This window comes from Capra hircus, chromosome 14 (assembly GCF_001704415.2).
Source record: "Capra hircus breed San Clemente chromosome 14, ASM170441v1, whole genome shotgun sequence".
Taxonomy (NCBI): Eukaryota; Metazoa; Chordata; class Mammalia; order Artiodactyla; family Bovidae; genus Capra; species Capra hircus.
Genome location: NC_030821.1, coordinates 55,241,371 through 55,260,696, shown reverse-complemented (window position 1 = coordinate 55,260,696; position 19,326 = coordinate 55,241,371). Strand labels below are relative to the sequence as shown.

At 44.7% G+C, this 19,326-nt stretch overlaps 1 protein-coding gene across 1 annotated transcript in view; it reads left to right on the top strand.

Annotated features, from left to right (window-relative positions):
* The window catches only part of CLVS1 (clavesin 1), a 164,121-nt gene that overhangs the window by 11,548 nt on the left and 133,247 nt on the right, over window positions 1-19,326 (top strand). Inside the window, exon 2 of the mRNA XM_005689009.3 lies at window positions 3,409-4,036. Within this exon, the coding sequence (XP_005689066.1) occupies window positions 3,582-4,036 (455 nt within the window). The 5' untranslated portion in view covers window positions 3,409-3,581. The remainder of the gene's footprint in view (window positions 1-3,408; window positions 4,037-19,326) is intronic.

Genomic DNA, 19,326 nt, shown 5'->3' with positions numbered 1-19,326 from the left:
ACTTTGCAAAGCCAACATTTTATAAATAAAACTTTTACTATTCTACATTCATTCTTGAAAATGAATACTAATTATCTGAACCCATTTTCATCTATCACAAAGGCAATATAAAGCAGAAATGTGTGAAGTGATTATCTCCCTATAGAAATTACAGCTAGTCCTAAATAAAGTTGAAAGAATCATTTTATCTTTAAAATTATTTTGTATGATAAAGTGTTAACAATTATGTTGTAAGTAAATGTTCTGCCTCTTGTTGCAAATACTGTTTGATCTAGGAAAGCTAGGGGAAAAAAATACACACCTCCAAGTTTTTTTAAAACTAATATGTCTTCTGATTTTTGGTACTTCTAGGTTAGACCAAACTGATGTCTGAGAGAGCTTAAACATATTTAAAATGAGAAAGATGCAAATAATATGAGCATTTGTCTGTATACCATTTAGGTAGAAAAACCTGAAGGGCTTCAAACAATCATTAAGTATGCTAATCTCTAGTTGCATCCATGTTGCTACCAACAGCATTAATTTCATTCTTTCTTATCAGTTCAGTTCAGTTGTTCAGTTGTTTCTGACTCTTTGTGACCCCATGGACTGCAGCACGCCAGGCTTCCCTGTCCATCACCAACTCCCAGAGCTTGCTCAAACTCATATCCGTTGTGTCGGTGATGCCATCCAACCATCTCATCCTCTGTCATCCCCTTCTCCTCCCACCTTCAGTCATTCCCAGCATCAGGGTGTTTTCAAATGAGTCAGTTCTTTCCATCAGGTGGACAAAGTATTGGAGTTTCAGCTTCAACATCAGTCCTTCCAATGAATATTCAGGACTGATTTCCTTTAGGATTGACTGGTTGGAACTTCTTGCTGTCCAAGGGACTCTCAAGAGTCTTCTCCAACACCATGTTTCAAAAGCATAAATTCTTTGGCGCTCAGCTTTCTTTATAGTCCACTCTCACATCCATATATGACTACTGGAAAAACCATAGCTTTGACTAGACAGACTTTTGTTGCCAAAGTAATGTCTCTGCTTTTTAATATACTGTCTAAGTTGGTCATAGCTTTTCTTCCAAGGAGCAAGCGTCTTTTAATTTCATGGCTGCAGTCACCATCTGCAGTGATTTTGAAGCCCCCCAAAATAAGGTCTTTCACCGTTTCCATTGTTTCCCCATCTATTTGCCATGAAGTGATGGGACTGGATGCCATGATCTTAGTTTTCTGAATGTTGAGTTTTAAGCCAACTTTTTCATTCTCCTCTTTCACCTTCATCAAGAGGCTCTTTAGTTCCCCTTCACTTTCTGCCATAAGGGTGGTGTCATCTGTGTATCTGAAGTTATTGATATTTCTCCCAGCAATCTTGATTCCAGCTTGTGCTTCATCCAACCTAGCATTTCACAAATGTACTCTGCATATAAGTTAAATAAGCAGGGTGACAATATACAGCCTTGACGTACTCCTTTCCCGATTTGGAACCAATTTGCTGTTCCATGTCCAGTTCTAACTGTTGCTTCTTGACCTGCATACAGATTTCTTAACAGGCAGGTCAGGTGGTCTGGTATCCCTTCTCTTTAAGAATTTTCCAAGTTTGTTTTGATACACATAGTCATAGGCTTTGGTGTAGTCAATAAAGCAAAAGTAGATGTTTTTCTGGAACTCTCTTGCTTTTTCCATGATCCAGCAGATGTTGGCAGTTTGATCTCTGGTTCTTCTGACTTTTTGAAATCCAGCTTGAACATCTGGAAGCTTACGGTTCTTTTTTATGACCGAGTAGTATTCAGTCTTGTGTATGTACCACATCTTTTTCCCATTCATTTGTCGATGGGCATTTAGATTGTTTCCATGTCGTGGCTACTGTTAAAAGTGCTGCTGTGAACATGGATCTTTTTGAATTACAGTTGTGTCTGGTTATATGCCTAGGATTGTGATTGCAGGTCAGAAAGGGAAAGATAAATACCATATGATGTCACTTAGGTGTGAAATCTAAAATATGACAGAAATGAACCTATCTGTGAAATAGAAATAGAGTCAGACATAGAGAGCAGACTGGTGGTTGCCAAGGGAGAGGAGGGTGGGAGAGGGCTGGACTGGGAGTTTGGGATTAGCGGATGCAAACTGTCATATATAGAATGGGAAAAATAAAAAAACAAGGTCCTACTGTATAGCACAGGAAACTATATTCAATATCCTGTGATAAACCAGAATGGAAAAGAATATGACAAAGAATAACTGAGTCACTTTGCTGTATAACAGTAATTAACACAGCATTGCAACTCAACTATACTTCAATAAAAAACAAATTAAAAATAAAGACATTTCACCAAGGGAAAAATGAAACAAAGAACTTAATCATTATCATAAGTAATATAATATCTTAGGATAACAGAAAAGTTATACCAAAAAGTGACCTTGAAGTCCATATGGATATTGGGCCAGGAAAGAAGACAACTAAGAGTTCCAAGACCTTTTGTCCTCAGCAGAAGAGTGAGACTGCTGGGAAATGTCTTCACATGAGCCTCTCTCTCACTGCTGTTGAATTTGATTATCGAAGGTCAAGCTTCCAGCCATAAGCCTGTCCTTCTCTCCCTGCTCCAGTTCATTTAGTTCAGTTTGAGTAATTAGGTACCATGAGGTTACAATAGGGTGACTTTAAAAGCCCCTTTTCACTGTTAAGCTGCAAATGGCTGCCTTTAAAAAAGGGGGTATTTCTGTGAAAGAAACTGAGAAAAGAAGCTAATGGAGGCCCTAATGTCTCTGATTGAATGCCTGTGAACGGCCCCATAAAACAGGCTGCAACAGAGGAGGATTCTTCTCTTTTCCTGGGTAACTCATTAAAAAAGCAAGCTATTCCTAGTCTGACTGTAGACTGTTAATTAGTCGGTATCATTAAAAACTTCCTAAACGTATTGCAAAGACTTGCATATTACACAGTGAAAAGTGAAAGCAAACGTCACTCAGTTGTGTCTGACTCTTTGCAACCCATGGACTATACAGTCCATGGAATTCTCCAGGCCAGAATGCTGGAGTGGTACCCTTTCCCTTCTCCCAACGCAGGCATCAAACCCAGATCTCCCACATTGCAGGAGGGTTCTTTACCAGCTGAGCCATAAGGGAAGCCCAAGAATACTTGGTGTGGGTAGCCTATTCCTTCTCCAGCAGATCTTCCTGACCCAGGGATCGAACCGGGATTTCTTGCACTGCAGGCAGATTCTTTACCAACTGAACTATCAGGGAAACCCATTACACACGGAAGGTGTGAATAATGAAATTATGCCCAAGACCCTATTTTAAATAATATATACCCTTTATTCTTCTAATCAGCTCTACAGCATAATATACTGCTTTTCTGAGTTCCATGTCATTTGCCCAGACCTTCTTTGTATCATCTATTTGTCTCTCTTGTGTGTATTTGTTTTGCAGTAAGCAATGGCCTTGGTTCGGCTTCTCTTCTGGCTAGCCACCACCACATAGAATCTGAATGTCCAACCATTTTCCAGGAACAGAAAGAAGAGCCTCTGCTTGTCTGTTTCAGTGGCAGCTTGGTGGTAAAAAGACTATTGAATGGGCCACGATTTCAGCCGACCATCACGTGAATGGGACCAGTCTCTTTTCTTCCCAAACATCAGAAATTAAGCACTTCGAAAGGAGATTCAGCCAAGATGACCCATTTACAGGCTGGACTCAGCCCAGAGACTATAGAGAAAGCACGCCTGGAACTGAATGAAAACCCAGACGTTTTACACCAGGATATCCAGCAAGTCAGAGACATGATCATCACCAGGCCTGACATCGGATTCTTACGCACAGATGATGCCTTCATCCTGAGGTTTCTCCGAGCCAGGAAGTTTCACCAAGCAGATGCCTTCAGACTCCTGGCCCAGTACTTCCAGTACCGCCAGCTAAACCTGGACATGTTCAAAAACTTCAAGGCCGATGATCCTGGCATTAAGAGGGCTCTCATTGATGGGTTCCCTGGAGTGTTGGAAAACCGTGATCACTACGGCAGGAAGATTCTTCTGCTGTTCGCAGCCAATTGGGATCAGAGTAGGTAAATGTAGATAGTGTCTTTATTTGGTTCCTCTGTTTCATAAGCATTGTCGCTGCATGTTTGGGGCTACAAGCCTTTATGGATAATGGGCTCTTATTTAAACATATATATTCTCTACATCCAGGCTTCCCAGATGGCGCCAGTGGGAAAGAACTCACCTGCTGATGCAGGAAACATTAACATATGTGGGTTTGATCCGTGGGTCAGGAAGATCCCCTGGAAGAGGGCATGGCAACCCATTCCAGTATTCTCGCCTGGAGAATCCCACAGACAGCAGAGCCTGTTGGGCTGCAGTCCATATGGTCACACAGAGTCAGGCATGACTGAAGCTACTTAGCACACACACATACACTCATTATCTTCATCTACAAAGAAACTTTCAAGGCCACGGGTGTTTCACTGCCATCAGAAGGTGATTCCAGATCCACAGCAATGTTTTGGAACACAAGTTAGAATTGTAGAGACCTCAGAAGTTATTCTATTCATCAGAGGGGGTCACATATTTTCATAAAACTGAAATCTGGTCTTTTAGAAGATCCATATATTCCATCTTTTATGTTCTCATCTTTAACAACAAGAAAAGTGGATGCAGTAGATGGCTTTAAATCAAGTATTTTCAACACATGAAATAATTCCTTGGATCCTGTCCATGAGTTTAATACCTGACATTTTTTCTGCATGCCAGACCTTTCCACCCAAACGCCTTCGAACATTTCTCCTGAAAGTCCCATAAATAACTACAAACTCAACACATCCCAAACTGAGTGCATCATCTTTCCCACTCTTCCATCCATCCAGTCTCTTGAGCCAGAAACCTGAGTGTCTCTCTGAACCACTCCCTGCCATTGCTCCTCACATTTCATTAATTGCTGAGTTCTGCTCCTTTCTTTTTAAAACCCGCTCGAGTCTCTTGTTTTTAGTGGCTCCTATGGCTACTGCCCTAGTATAAGTTCTCGTTTCTCACCTGCATCACTCAGACAGCCTTCTGACAGGCTCCGTGCCTCTGGTCCAGTCTCCTCTGAGCCATTCTAGTCTTTACAATCGTCAGAGTAACCCTCCCAAAATTCCACTATGTCACTCCTCTCATTAAAATTCTTCAATGACCTGCAAGTCTTCAAAGTAAAATAAAGCCCTTTACAATTCTTCTTCATCTCCTGCTCTGCTTCACCCTCTGCCTTTTTTCATGGTCTCCAGTCCAGCTGGTTGGAAGTGTAAGCTTTGCCTTAAATACTAGTAGTTGTGGTTTTGACATGTCTCCAAGCCTCTGGACTCACTCCACCAGAGACTTAAAGGAGGGTCAACATTTCGTATGCCAAATCGAACCAACTTGGACATACCCTGCCCACTGTCTCATACCTATCTCTAGTGTTCTTCGGGAAGATAGTCTTCATCAACGTCCATCCCAACCCTGTTCCATGAGGTGTCTTCCTCTGCCCACGTATTTCCACTCAGGTATTTATAACAGCAGTTTAAGAACCACTGTTATTATAGCCGATATTTTTGAACACATATAATCTCATTTAATCCACCCAAGAACTTTTCATGATGGTATTCCTATGATCCCAGTTTTGCAAAGTTAAGCAACTCATTCAGTGTCACACAACGAGTGAGATACAGAACGGGGGTTGATTTGAGAGTGAGTTCTTTTATCTTGGCTTTATTATAATTGCATGCCTACGTGTGTGTTCTTTCTTACCCCTCCTCCCAAGACTGCAGTTTCCTTGAGGGCAACAGACTGCACCTTTTTCATGTTTATCTCTTGGGCACATAGTCCAATAGGCAATAAATATTGAATTAGAAAGAACGTATGGACTAATCTCCAAAACTTTGCCTGTGACTTGAGCTCTCACAGGGGTATCATACTGAAATTATGGTACTTGGGGAAACACAGGTTTAACTTTCAAAATATACCAAAGAGCCCCTCATCCAAATATAATTAAAAGAAATTTCTAGGGTGCTGTTTAGTGCCTCATATGACTAGGCTTCACCCTAAAGATGATTAGCGTGGGATACTTTAGCGACCCCACCGACTGTTTTCTGGTTGAAAAATTGGAATAGGGCAATCTAGATGGTGAAGGACAGGGAAACCTGGCATTCTGCAGTCCACAGGGTTGCAGAGTCAGACACGACTGAGTGACTAAACAACAGCAAACCCTGAAAAGGCACTGGAATGTTTTACTACTATCAGTCTATATATAGACGGTTCAGATCTGCACCACAGCCCAGGACGCCCTGCTGTGTCTCTGCTCTGTTATCCCATAGGCGTTAAGGATGAGCTTCTCATCACAGTGTTCTACCGATGAGAAAGATTTCCAGGTCTTTTTTTTTTTTTCATATGCTAACTTGCCATCTGTATGTATTTTATTGTGAAGGATCTGTTAATGAACTTGGTCCATTTTTTTTCTTTTAAATTGATGAACCTATTTGCAGGGCAGGAATAGAGATGAAGATGTAGAGAACGGACTTGTGGGCACAGCAGAGGAAGGAGAGGGTGGGACAAACTGGGAAGTTGGGATTGGCATGTATACACCACCGTGTGTAATGATAGCTAGCAGGGAGCCCAGCTGGATGTCTGCAACAACGTAGTGGTGTGGGAGGGAGGCTTAAGAGGGAGCATACATATGTATACTCATGGCTAATTCGTGTTGTCATATGTCAGAAACCGATACAACATTGTAAAGCAATTATCTTCCAATTAAAGATTTCCAGGTCCTCACATTCACCCATGCATCATTCACTTGACAAACATTTGTTGAGTGTAGACTTGGTGCCAGAGTATGTGCTAAGTCACTGAGGACATGATGAAAATACATGTCCCTCCCAGCAAACAGTGGTTTGGGCACCCACTGTCCGGTAATGATGCAAACACATGGATGGCTGACCTCTACCATGGGAGAATTCCTTCTGAGACATAAGCCATCCACAGTGGACAGGAGCCCTAGTTTAACTAGCAGGAACAGCTGTCCTCTTGGAAAGGACATACGAACACTTTGGATTTTGAAACAGTACAATCTGATGACTCTGGAGAATGATCGTGCTGACTTCATCTGTGTGTAGTTGTCACACGTGTTCGAGAACTTCTGTCTGCTAAGACATGTGACACACAGAACACCAGTAAGCAACGATTTAGACGTGAAGAGACCATCACCATATAGTATCCTGTTTTCTGTTAGCCTTTGGTCTGTAAATATCTCCAAATGCGGTGTTAAGAAGCAAAAAGAAACAAGTCTCCAAGGGAATCATTCAAATCTTTATGATTATGATAACCTCGAACGAGGTACTTCATGTCTCTTCTCAGTTTCCTTAGGTGTAAGTTGAAGAGCGTGAACTAGGTAATCTCTGAAACACCTTCCATCTCTAATGGTTCATGAATGTGAAGCTCATTCAGCCTGATCCTATGGATGGAGAGGGATTTTAAAATTCACTCTATAGGCTTCTGATTCACTAGGTTCTTTAAAGTAATCTCTCTCTCTCTCTCTCACACACACACACGTACACACGTACACACTCTTACTTACACCCCTCCTCTCTTCCTCTACCAAAGGCTGGGTCTACTTGAAGCAGCTTTATTTTTAACTGTTTATTTCATACTGGAGTATAGCTGATTAAAAATGTTGTGATAGTTTCAGGCATATAGCAAAGGGACTCAGCCATACATATACATGTATCCATTATCACTCCCCTCCTATCCAGGCTAGAGGCAATTTTTTTTTTTTTTAATTGTAGAATACTATTTGTTCCAAACCATTTTGGCTTTAACAAGAAGGTGAAAGGTTAAGGCTATCCCATTGACAGCCACAGATGATCAGAAGCAAACAAACCTCAGTCTGAACTATGATACTGTCATGTGATTTACTAGTTATATGACCCGGGCGGGACAAGAAACCTCTCTCCTTTCTGACTCTGTTTTCTCACTTGGAAGGTGGAGATGATAGTTCAATTGAGTTCAGTCACTCAGTCGTGTCCGACTCTTTGCGACCTCATGAATCGCAGCACACCAGGCCTCCCTGTCCATCACCAACTCCCGGAGTTCACTCAGACTCACGTCCGTCGAGTTGGTGATGACATCCAGCCATCTCATCCTCTCTTGTCCCCTTCTCCGCCTGCCCCCAATCCCTCCTAGCATCAGAGTCTTTTCCAATGAGTCAACTCTTCGCATGAGGTGGCCAAAGTACTGGAGTTTCAGCTTCAGCATCATTCCCTCCAAAGAAATCCCAGGGCTGATCTCCTTTAGCATGGACTGGTTGGATCTCCTTGCAGTCCAAGGGACTCTCAAGAGTCTTCTCCAACACAATTCAAAAGCATCAATTCTTTGGCGCTCAGCTTTCTTTACAGTCCAACTCTCACATCCATACATGACCACTGGAAAAACCATAGCCTTGACTAGACGGACCTTTGTTGCCTGACAGAATGTGGTCCACTGGAGAAGGGAATGGCAAACCCCATGAACAGTATGAAAAGGCAAAATGATAGGGGATGATAAGCAAGCTTATTTAATAATGTAGCTGAGAAGACTGAATGAAATAACGCATTTAAGTTACACAGCTCGTTGCATGGTACATGGTAAACATGCAGTAATACTTAAAGTATTAACATGAATACAGGGCTTATAAAATGGGCTTTTACTATTCAGTGGTAAAGAATCCACCTGCCAATGCAAGAGACTCAGTTTCAATCCCTGGGTCAGGAAGATGCCCTGGAGGAGGAAATGGCAACCCACTCCAGTATGCTTGCCTGGGAAATCCCATGGACAGAGAAGCTACAGTCCATGGGGCTGCAAAGAGTTGGACATGACTTGGCAACTAAACAACAGCAACAAATAAAAATAATATAGCACAGATGGTAAATAAATTGAAACCAGAGACAAGAGTATGATATTTGAAGATGGAAGTGGGCTGATGAGTCTATCTGCCCCTTGCTGTCCTCAGCACTTGTTGGCTTTCTCCCCAGACATGTTCCCCATCACACAAACCTAGCCTAACTGAGCCCCGGAGGCTTGAAGAGTTGGTGTAGCTTTGCAAAATGATTACTTGACTCTCTCGGGGAGCCTGAGACAACTGGAAAGCCATTTGAATGTCTCATATGAAAGGTGTACTGAGATTAAAACTGTTATTAATATTTATTAAAACTATGTAAATCTCATTCATCTAGACCCCGGACAGCCTGAGCGAGAGCACAGGCTGGTGAGTGACGGGGAGTGCTGTCCACCAGGGGCACGTGCAGAGCTAAGTATGCACACAGAGGCCCAGAGTCTCTGGGCTCCCAGCGCATCCACCAGCCTCCTCCAGAAATGGGGTCTTGGCAGGAGCTTCTAGACTTCTGTCTTTTCTGAGGCAGCCAGGCTGAATGGAAATGAGCCAGATTAAATCAGCACCCACCTACTCATTTGGGCTTCCCAGGTGGCATAGTGGTAAAGAATTCGCCTGCCTATCCAAGAGATACAAGAGATGTGGGTTCCATCCCTGGGTAAGGAAGATCCCCTGGAGGAAATGGCAACCCACTCCAGTATTCTTGCCTGGAGAATCCCATAGACAGAGGAGCCTGGTGGGCTACAGTCCATGGGGTCCCAAAGAGTTGGACACGACGCACCAGGTTGCAGTGCCTACTAATTCATGGAAGGAAGCCGGCACCTCCAGGGTCAGCAGAGTGTACATTTCAGCTCACCGGCCCAGTGTGTAACAGAAGTCTCGGGGCCACTCTTGCTCAATGAGCCTTTCGATCTTTCTCAGCTAAACTCCCATCAGCATCGGCAAGATTCACAGCTTTTCCCTTAAGGGCTGATAGACAAGAAATCTCCGTCTAGTTTCTGAGCTGCACTTACATGGGTGCCGCACAGTCTGATGTGCCCAGGGATGCCATTCCCATGGAGGGGAAGATGTGAGCACTGAGGAACCACGTCCATTTTTTTCTGGATTTTGCTCAGTTAAAAAAAAAAAAAAAGTTAAATTTGGTTAAGCTATTTTGGGGCTTCCCTGGTGGTTCAGATGATAAAGAATCCACCTGAAATGCAAGAGACCTGGGTTCCATCCCTGGGTCAAGAAGATCCTCTGGAGAAGGAAATGGCTACCCACTCCAGTATTCTTGCCTGGAGAATCCCATAGACAGAGGAGCCTGGTGGGCTACAGTCCATGGGGTCCCAAAGAGCAGAGATGGGTATACTATCTGGCATGTGGAGCTGTTGCGAGGATTAACCCCAATTGCTGCAGTTCATAGGGTCCAAGAGGTAGAATAAGATAATGATTAAATGCACAGACTTGGAAGCCAGATGGCCAGCTTCAAATCCCAGCCCCCTTCCAACCAGCCCTATGATCCTGAGCAAGTTGATTAAACTCTTATTAACCTCAGTTTCTCACCTGAGATGACCATGATCATAGACTAACATTAGTTGGTAGTCAATAATAGGCTTCCCTGGTGTCTCTGATGGCGAAGAATCTGCCTGCAATGTGGGAGTCCCCAGGTCTAGTGCTAAAGAACCTGCCTGCCAACGCAGGAGACATAGGAGATGTAGGTTTGATCCTTGGGTGGGGAAGATCCCCTGGAGGAGGGCGTGGCAACCCACTCCAGTGTTCTTCCCTGGAGATTTCCCATGGATGGAGGAGCCTGGTGGGCTACAGTTCACAGGGTCGTACAGAGTTGGACATAACTGAAGTGACTCAGTATGCACACTAGCACAGTCAATAAATGGCAGTTGTTTCTTAAGAAAGAGCTCCAAATCAGGTAGAGATGTAGGATACTGGCCCACAAGATGTTCTAAGGGTGGCAGAATTTGACGCCATGACTAACTTCCCTCCACCTGGAAAGCACAGACAATACAGCTGAGACTCCAAGACACCCTGCTCCAGAGTCTGCACAGTAGTTTAACTGTGGCTGGGAGGCTCTGAGAAGTCACGTGTCCTTTTATTATGCTTATTATAGTCTATTATGCTATTTATGCTTATTATAGTCTCAGGATATCAGAAAAGCATTGGGAGCAGGGTGGTTCAGGTAATAATAGCCTTGCCACAGACTACATACAGTTGGCTACTCTGGTAGCTCAGATGGTAAAGAGTCTGCCTGCAATGCAGGAGACCCAGGGTTTGATCCCTGTGTGGGAAGGTCCCCTGGAGAAGGGAATGGCAACCCACTCCAGTATTTTTGCCTAGAAAAATACATGGCCAGAGGAGCCTAGCAGGCTACAGTCCATGGGGTTGCAAAGAATCGGACACAACTGAGCGACTAACACTTTCACTTTCATAGATTACAGTAGCATCCATTGGTGCTCTGTAGACAAGCTGGCCCCCAAGTACTTTAATGAGGGGAGGAAAAACAATCAGAAATGCATTGCAAGTCCAAATACATAAAATTACACTGGACATTCTTTTGTCCTTGTATTATTTACAACTAAAAGCTCAAAAATCAGTGCCCAGGTTGAAAATGAGTTGAAAACTTGGTTCTTTAAGGAGGCTGAGACATTGTAAGGAAGAGCCACGTTAGGGTAATTTAGTGGAGAGAAAAGGCAGCTGATGAACAGCTTGATTACTACTTTCAAGTATAGAGAGTTATTATAAGTAGGCAGTGAATCCTGTGGGCTCTCCTTCCCCAACATACAGAACTAGGGACAAAACATCTGCGATGAAGCACAACCATCTGGCTTGAAGACTTGGGAGCCTGAGCCAAGACCTCAGCCCCAGGGCTCAGATCAGGGTGAGGGGCTGGGGTATTTGCCTGAGCACAAAATTGAAGGGGCACCAAAGCACTCATTAATCAAAGTAAAGAATATTGTCAAAAACTATATTTTAGGATCAAAATTCATGCAAACAAAAAAATTCTTCATGAACAATATGTCAAAACTTTAAAGTAGGCAGGATAGGAATTATTGATTTTTCCTTGTCCCTTGGGTTCTAGCATGGCTCAGTATGGCTTTACCCAGGTCAATCTGACTTCTCATGGGAAGAGCCTTAAGTTGGCTCCTAGTCAATTACATTACACTGTATAATACTATATCTCTAGCCCGCCAGGCTCCCATGCCCATGGAGTTCCCCAGGCAAGAATACTGGAATGGATTGCCACTCCCTCCTCCAGGGGATCTTCCCAACCCAGGGATCAAATGCAGGTCTCCGGTATTGCAGGCAGATTCTTTACCATCTGAGCCACCACGGAAGCCCCTTTAAGACTTCAGCTTTCTCAAATGGGAACTGGCAATAACCCTACCTGTCCCCTGTGGCTGCTGTGGGAATTAGTGATAATACAGGTAAAGGACTTGGCAGAGTCCTTGACACATCATTAGCATCCAATATATGGAGACAATTATTGGTACCACTTTCTACTGTAATTAGCTACTTAGAATGCATGTGTGGCTGCTCAGTTGCTTCAGTTGCCTCTGACTCTTTGCGACCCCGTGGACTGTAGCCCACCAGGCTCCTCTGTCCAAGGGATTCGCCGTCGCCAGGCAAGAATACTGGAGTGCGTTGTTTCATTCTCCAGGGTTTCTTCCTGACGCAGATATCGAACCTGCGTCTCCTGCACTGCAGGTGGATTCTTAATCCCTGAGCCGCCTGGGAAGCCCATCTATTTACTGTAAGACTTGCTATTGTTTAGTGGGATGGATCCAGGCTTCACTGGCTCTCCCACTTACTCCAGTGACGTGCTGAATGGCTACAGTAGTCCGGCTGTGGGCAAGTTCCCAAAGGTCCTAAGGAGCCGCCGTTTCCAGAATGGCATCTCACACCAGCCCCCAGTCCCTCCAGGCACGAAACGAAGGGAAGATAGATCTTACTAGGGGACTTGACCTTCCTGCTGCCAAGGTTCTGGAAACAAGGACACTGCCATGTTGACTTTATAATGAAGCAGATAACCAGGAGTCTGCCTGCCCTCAGGGCGCAGGCGATTTTCCAGTCACCGCTGTTTTCTGGGGGTGTTCAGCGGCTCCTCGTCCCCTCACACCAGGCAGTAATTGATTTGATGGATACGCTGGTGACTGGGCTCCTTCAAACGTTATGGGTTCCTGCTGACCTGTGGCAACCTCGGAAGGGCTGGCGTGGCACGTGACCCGACAGCTGTGGTGGGAGATGAGCATTAATTAAGGGGGTTTTCTCTTCTGAGTAAAACCCCGAGGCAGTGGTGGGATACAAGTCTTTGGACTGTAAATAAGCCACTTGATGGAGGCTCGCCTTTAGCTTTTTCAAGAGCATCCGAGAGCTTTTTACAAGCAGCAGGTGTTCGGCACCCCGTTGGGCTTCGCCATCCTAAGTATAAGAACTTGTGAACAAAAGGGGTCGAACTTCTACATGTCAGTGCTGAACTGGGGAGAGGAGGAGTGTAGCCGAGCCAGGCGCTTGTTTTCATCAGGGCCATGAGAGAGCCCTCCTCTCCAGTCTCAAGGCCTGTCGAGAGAGGTTCCAGAAAATGTCTCACAGTCTGCTCTTCCTGTGGAAACATTCCTAGCATCCCTCTGGGAGTGACAGGTTTCCCAACTGTTGTGACCTTGGGAGTGAGCAAAAATGAACCGAAGAGGAGAGCTATGACAACCACAAAAACAAACCATGTGGCAGACAGTGACGCTCTTAGGCGGTCACTATTCACATCCTTAATTTGCAGGTGATGTGACTGAGACTCAGAGAGGCTAAGTAACCCATCCAAGACCACACAGCTGATACATGGCTACAACAGGCTGGATCTCAGACCTAACACCATTCTGCACAGCTCACCACTAGGACCCATCTGCCAAACGTGGGGGCCGTTCAGTCATTCTGGGGGGCTCTCATTGAGGTACCAGTATGTAAGCCTCTCCCAGAGTCACTCAGGCCCCAAAGACTTGCAAAGGACCTCATCAATCAACAGGTAAATCCCACTGCTATGTACTCCAGTCTCACCAAAGTCTGGCCAATCAAATGTTGAAGATCCTGTCCAACCTCTAATGTAATTATTTGACCATAGTAACAGTGACAACAAAAACAACTTTTTTTTTTTTTTAATCCAAGCCCAACAGAGGAATCTGGACATTGCTTGGAACATGTCATAGAAAGTGGTCCTAATATGAGTCTGATTTAAGATAGCGATGAAGGTTCATCTTTGCTGCCTGTTGCTTCCACTAAGATGAGTGTTCGTGTGTCAGCATTCAGCTGGTGAGAAGAACCCCAGCTCTGCAGTTCCAGTGGCATGACCCTGGTGAGATACGTGCCTCCTCTGATCCTTGGTTTCCTCACTATCTGGTAATAATTATGTGTCTTTGATAGAGCTGTGTGAGTTAAATGAGGTGCCAGGCAGGAAGGGGTCTGACACACAGAGAACCCTTTCTTTTTTTCCTTAATTCAGGTAGTTTTCCCACTTGTACCTGACGCAGAGTGTGAAATGCCCAAGATAACAATTTCTCATTCAGTTTAAGGTCTTTATAAAATGGACTACATCTCTCTTATATGCTTTTAAGAAGCTTCTGATGGGTGCAGAAATGAAGTTAGAAGAGTTTACGCATCTTCCTCAACCTGCTGGACACATGTGTAGCTCATCCCATGGGTTAGTCAAATAGTTCTTCAAATATTCCCTTTAAATCATCTTCTTCCAAAAGAACTCCTTATCAGACATGCTTCAGCACTCACGCTCTAATTCCTCTCAGTTCAGGGCTCAGCTGCCTTCTGCCCACTGTCAACATCCTCTTCGATCGTGCTCAGGCCCTTGAAAGCGTGCCTGTTAGAGGCATCTCCTTTATGGATTGGATGGACAGCAGAGCAGTGGGGTCCCTGCTCTGAATTAACATGGCAGTGTGTGTCCCTGCCTCACTGGGTGGCTGCTCCTCCAGTAGATGTCAGATGTCACATGGCTCCTGTGACCTTGTGATGCCGGCCAGGCACATTTGTGGTGGGAAGGGACCATCAGAAGTGGGAGAGCAAGCTTTTATTGACAGCATATCTTTCCAGGCCACCTGTTTCTCCCGAATTCTCACTTATAAACCCAGGAGTTCAAAAGACATGACACTCATTACCTTGTAGATAAAAGAGTCTTCTCTAATGGCTAGAAATTCAAGGGTCTAAGAATAAATTTGTCCTTCCTGGAGCATAGCCTGGGTGAAGCAGCCAACTCAGAGAGAGATTCTCTCAATTATTCAACTTGAAATTTTGCTCCAGTGGCCGTGTGTCCTGCTCTTCAGAAGACCAGAGTCAGTACAAGAGGGGATGGGGAGAAGGCGTTTTTAATCATGGTGCTGCCTGCACTGTGAGATTTTCTCATGGGTGTAGCTGACTTTCTGAATGAGTGCCCAGGGACCTAGGGGGCTTCTGTTATATAATTGGAAGCTCTTCTGGGCTGTTAGCTACTTTCCCCAGTTCCCAGTCAGCCACGAAGCATCTTTTGACCACTTTACAAAGAGCACACTGTAGAGCTTCGAAAGAAGCCCCCTCAGTCCCTGAGCCCTGAACCTCAACCAGAGGTTCAGCCCCCCGCTCTCCTGCCCTTTAAATACGGTTCCTGGGTAATCGCTCCTGAAGGGTGATATTCGAACCTTAAGCAGCTGCCGGAGATGATTAAATGCCTGCACTTCGCTAAGGCTGTAAATCAAGCTCCCAAGCCATTTATTGTGAGTGTACCATAAAGCAGTAGAAGTTATTGCTACTATACTGCAAAATGTAGCATCAGACAAGAAAATAGAGGGTACATTTTGTTGTGAGGGTTTTAAAGTGACGTGTTGTTTTTCCTCTTTGCACATTCTCTGTTTCTCTTCTCTTTGCCTCTATTTCTTCCCTGGCTCTAATACTTCCACAGGGTGTCTCGGAATCTAATTTCAAATATGGCACTCCTGCAAACAACAGCTAGCGTCTTCTTGGTTGAGAGTGTATTGGTATTAGTGATGCTTCCAGGCATCGGGCATATCCTGTGCCACACTGTGAATTTAATCCTCACAACAGTTTATGGCAGAGAATTATTATTTTCACTTTAAATAGAGGGTTTTTAATTGAGGCAAAATCACAAGGCTGGTTGGTGAACATATCTCTTTCTCCTTCTTTACAATACCTGGCTATGTCTGGAGTCTGCTGTTGGGGATTGTTGTCACCTAATCTCTGATCACACACAAATTCCCTGCTGAGGAATCCTTGAGGGATCCCCAGAAAGTTGTGTCAGTCTCTCTTTTAAAAAAACTTTTTATTTATTTATTTTTGGCTGTGCTGGGTCTTCGTTCCTGCACAGGCTTTCTCTAGTTGCGGAGAGCAGAGGCTGCTCTCTAGCCATGGTGCACAGGCTTCTCATTGCTGTGGTTTCTCTTGTTGAAGAGCATGAACTCTAGGGCAAGGGGCTCAGTACTTGCAGCTGCTGGGCTCTAGAGCACAGGCTCAATAGTCGTGGTGCATGAGTTTAGTTGCTCCAAGGCCTATGGGATCGTCCCAGATTACAGATTGTACCCATATCTCCTGTAAGGGCAGGTGGATTCTCTGCCACTGAATCACCAGGGAAGCCCCTATGTCAGTCTCTTTGCCACACATTTTGCCACAGAAAACCTTAAGAATTTTGCATGACTTCCCTTACTCAAGGCTTCCCTGGTGGCTCAGAGGTTAAAGTGTCTGCCTGCAATGCAGGAGACCTGGGTTCGATCCCTGAGTCGGGAAGATCCCCTGGAGAAGGAAATGGCAACCCACTCCAGTATTCTTGCCTGGAGAATCCCATGGACAGAGGACCCTGGTGGGCTACAGTCCATGGGGTACCCACAGGGTCGCAAAGAGTCGGACATGACTGAGCGACTTCACTTTCACTTTCCCTTACTCAAAGGACATCTTCCATCAGAGCCAGACTTCTCCCTGTCTTTCCCTCTGCCCACTCATCAAACCTCTTTCCCACCTCTAGTTACCTGGTTTCTACTATTCAGTTTTCATTCCCATAGTGAGGTGAGCATGGACCCTTCAGGAGTACTGACAAAAGGTATCTAACCCAACTAGGAAGCTGGGGCTTCAGAGAAATTTTCCTGGAGGCATTATCTGACTTGAAGGAGAAGTAAGATTGAGCAGGTAGAGGGGAGGAATATGAGGGAGGCTGTCTGAGAGAAAAAGAAAGCACCTGGGCAGGGATCTGGGGAAGAGAGAGCTAACCATGTTGGAAAAGCCTCTGTTGGCTGCGGTAAGCACAGATTATAAGGGCTCACACAGAGACAGAGGAGGCTGGGGAGGTAGGCAGAGGCCAGGAGTGAAAGGCCTTGCTGCCACTAGGAATCAGGGCTTCATGCTTGAGAGCAGATCAAGCCCTACACATATTTCAAAGCTCTTCTCCATGCTAAGAACTGCGGTGCTAGAGAAGACTCTTGAGAGTCCCTTGGACAGCATGGACATACAACCAGTCAATCCTAAAGGAAATCAAGCCTGCATATACTTTGGAAGGACTGATGCTTAAACTGAAGCTCCAACACTTTGGCCATCTGATGTGAAGAGCCCACTCATTGGAAAAGACTCTGATGCTATGAAAGATTGAGGGCAGGAGAAGGGGATGACAGAGGATGAGATGGTTGGATGGCATCACTGACTTGATGGACATGAGTGAGCAAATTCTGGGAGATGGTGAAGGACAGGGAAGCCTGGCATGCTGCAGTCCATGGGATCACAAAGAGTTGAACATGACTGAGCAACTGAACAACAACTCCACACTAAGAAGCTTTGCCCCTAGCTGGGGCAGCTCTGATATCTTCCTTTTCTTCCCTGGATGCCTGTCACACTAATCTTCTCTACGGAATGCTTCATCATGCTCCAGGAAGCTCCTGGAGGCAGGATGCTGGGTGTTATTCTCTTTGGTATCCACGGGTACAGAGTAGAGCTCAACAGCATCCTCTTGGCTAACTGGTGGGGAGAAGTTTCAAACAGTGAAAAGTCCAAAGGAGAGAAGCTCTTTGTAGACTCTCCTCAATGACAATATTCCTGTTAAGGGGGCCAGAGTTGTGTGCAGTTGAACTTGACAATGAAGGAAGAAGAAACAAGGATGCTCTGTCTACAGTTTGTCTGGTAATTCTCATAATTCTCAGTAACAGTGGCAGAGAATGTCCTAGAAGCAGCAGGACAAACAGGGCACATAATGGGAGTCACTTATGCTGGGGTCTGGGGTGGCTCCATCCACTGTGTGATGAGCTGAGGTGCCAGTTTCCTCATCTAACAATGGTCAAACCAGTCAATCCTAAAGGAAATCAATCCTGAATATTCACTGGAAGGACTGATGCTTAAGCTGAAGCTCCAGTACTTTGGCCACCTGATGCAAACAAACAGCCAGCTTATTGGAAAAGACTCCAATGCTGGGAAAGATTGAGGCAGGAGGAGAAGGGTTGACAGATGATTAGATGGCAACATCTACTCAATAGACATAAGTTTAAGCAAACTTGGGGAGATGTTGAAAGACGGAAGTGGGGCGTGCTGTAGTCCATGGGGTCACAAAGAGTCAGACACGACTGAGTGAATGACCACAGCAAATAACGATGTAGGAGAAGATGATTTCCATTGTTTTCTCTCCATTCTAAATTCTGTATTCTATGCATGTCATTGTGCCTAAAACCAAGTTGAGGAAAGGTTTCACGTTACAGAAACCTTCTCTGTTCAGGTTGCTTTCTGCCCTGCAGGGCTCATGGAACTGGAATCCAATTCTGGCCCTGTTCTTGGCAAAAGGCTTCTTATTTCAAGTCCAGGTCTTTTTCATCCTGACAGATTCCATAGATTATGTTGATCACACATTTCCTCATGAGTTTCTGATGAGTTAATCCATCATATAATTTTATAACATGCATATTGATTATTCTATCACACCACCACAGCTAGAGTATTTCAGTGTGATATCTGATCTACAAACTGCTCACCGCCCCAGAGTATCAGTGCAATGCCTCATTTACTTTAAAGCTTCATAAAGGAAGAGGGTCCCATCACAGAGAAGTTAAATCTTCAGATAGTTGAAGGCTGCTTTTTTAAAGCCAACTTTAAAATTTTATCTTATTTAGTTGTTAACAACAACAACAACCTTATAATGCATTGTGAACTCCCTGTGTGCGTTCATGCTCGGTTGCTTCAACCGTGCCCAACTCTTTGTAACCCCATGTACTATAGCTCGCCAGGCTCCTCTTGTCCATGGGATTCTCCAGGCAAGACTACTGGAGTGGGTTGCTATACCCTGCTCCAGCATATGTTCCCGACCCAGGGATCGAACCTGTGTCCCCTGCACTGCAGGTGGATTCTTTACCGCTGAGCCAGTGGGGAAGCCCTATGTACTCCTTACCCTTGTCAACTATGTTGTATTAGGTTTTTAAATGACAAATGCAGGCTACAAAGAACATAAGCTCTTGTGCCCTGGGTTGTGGAATAGCT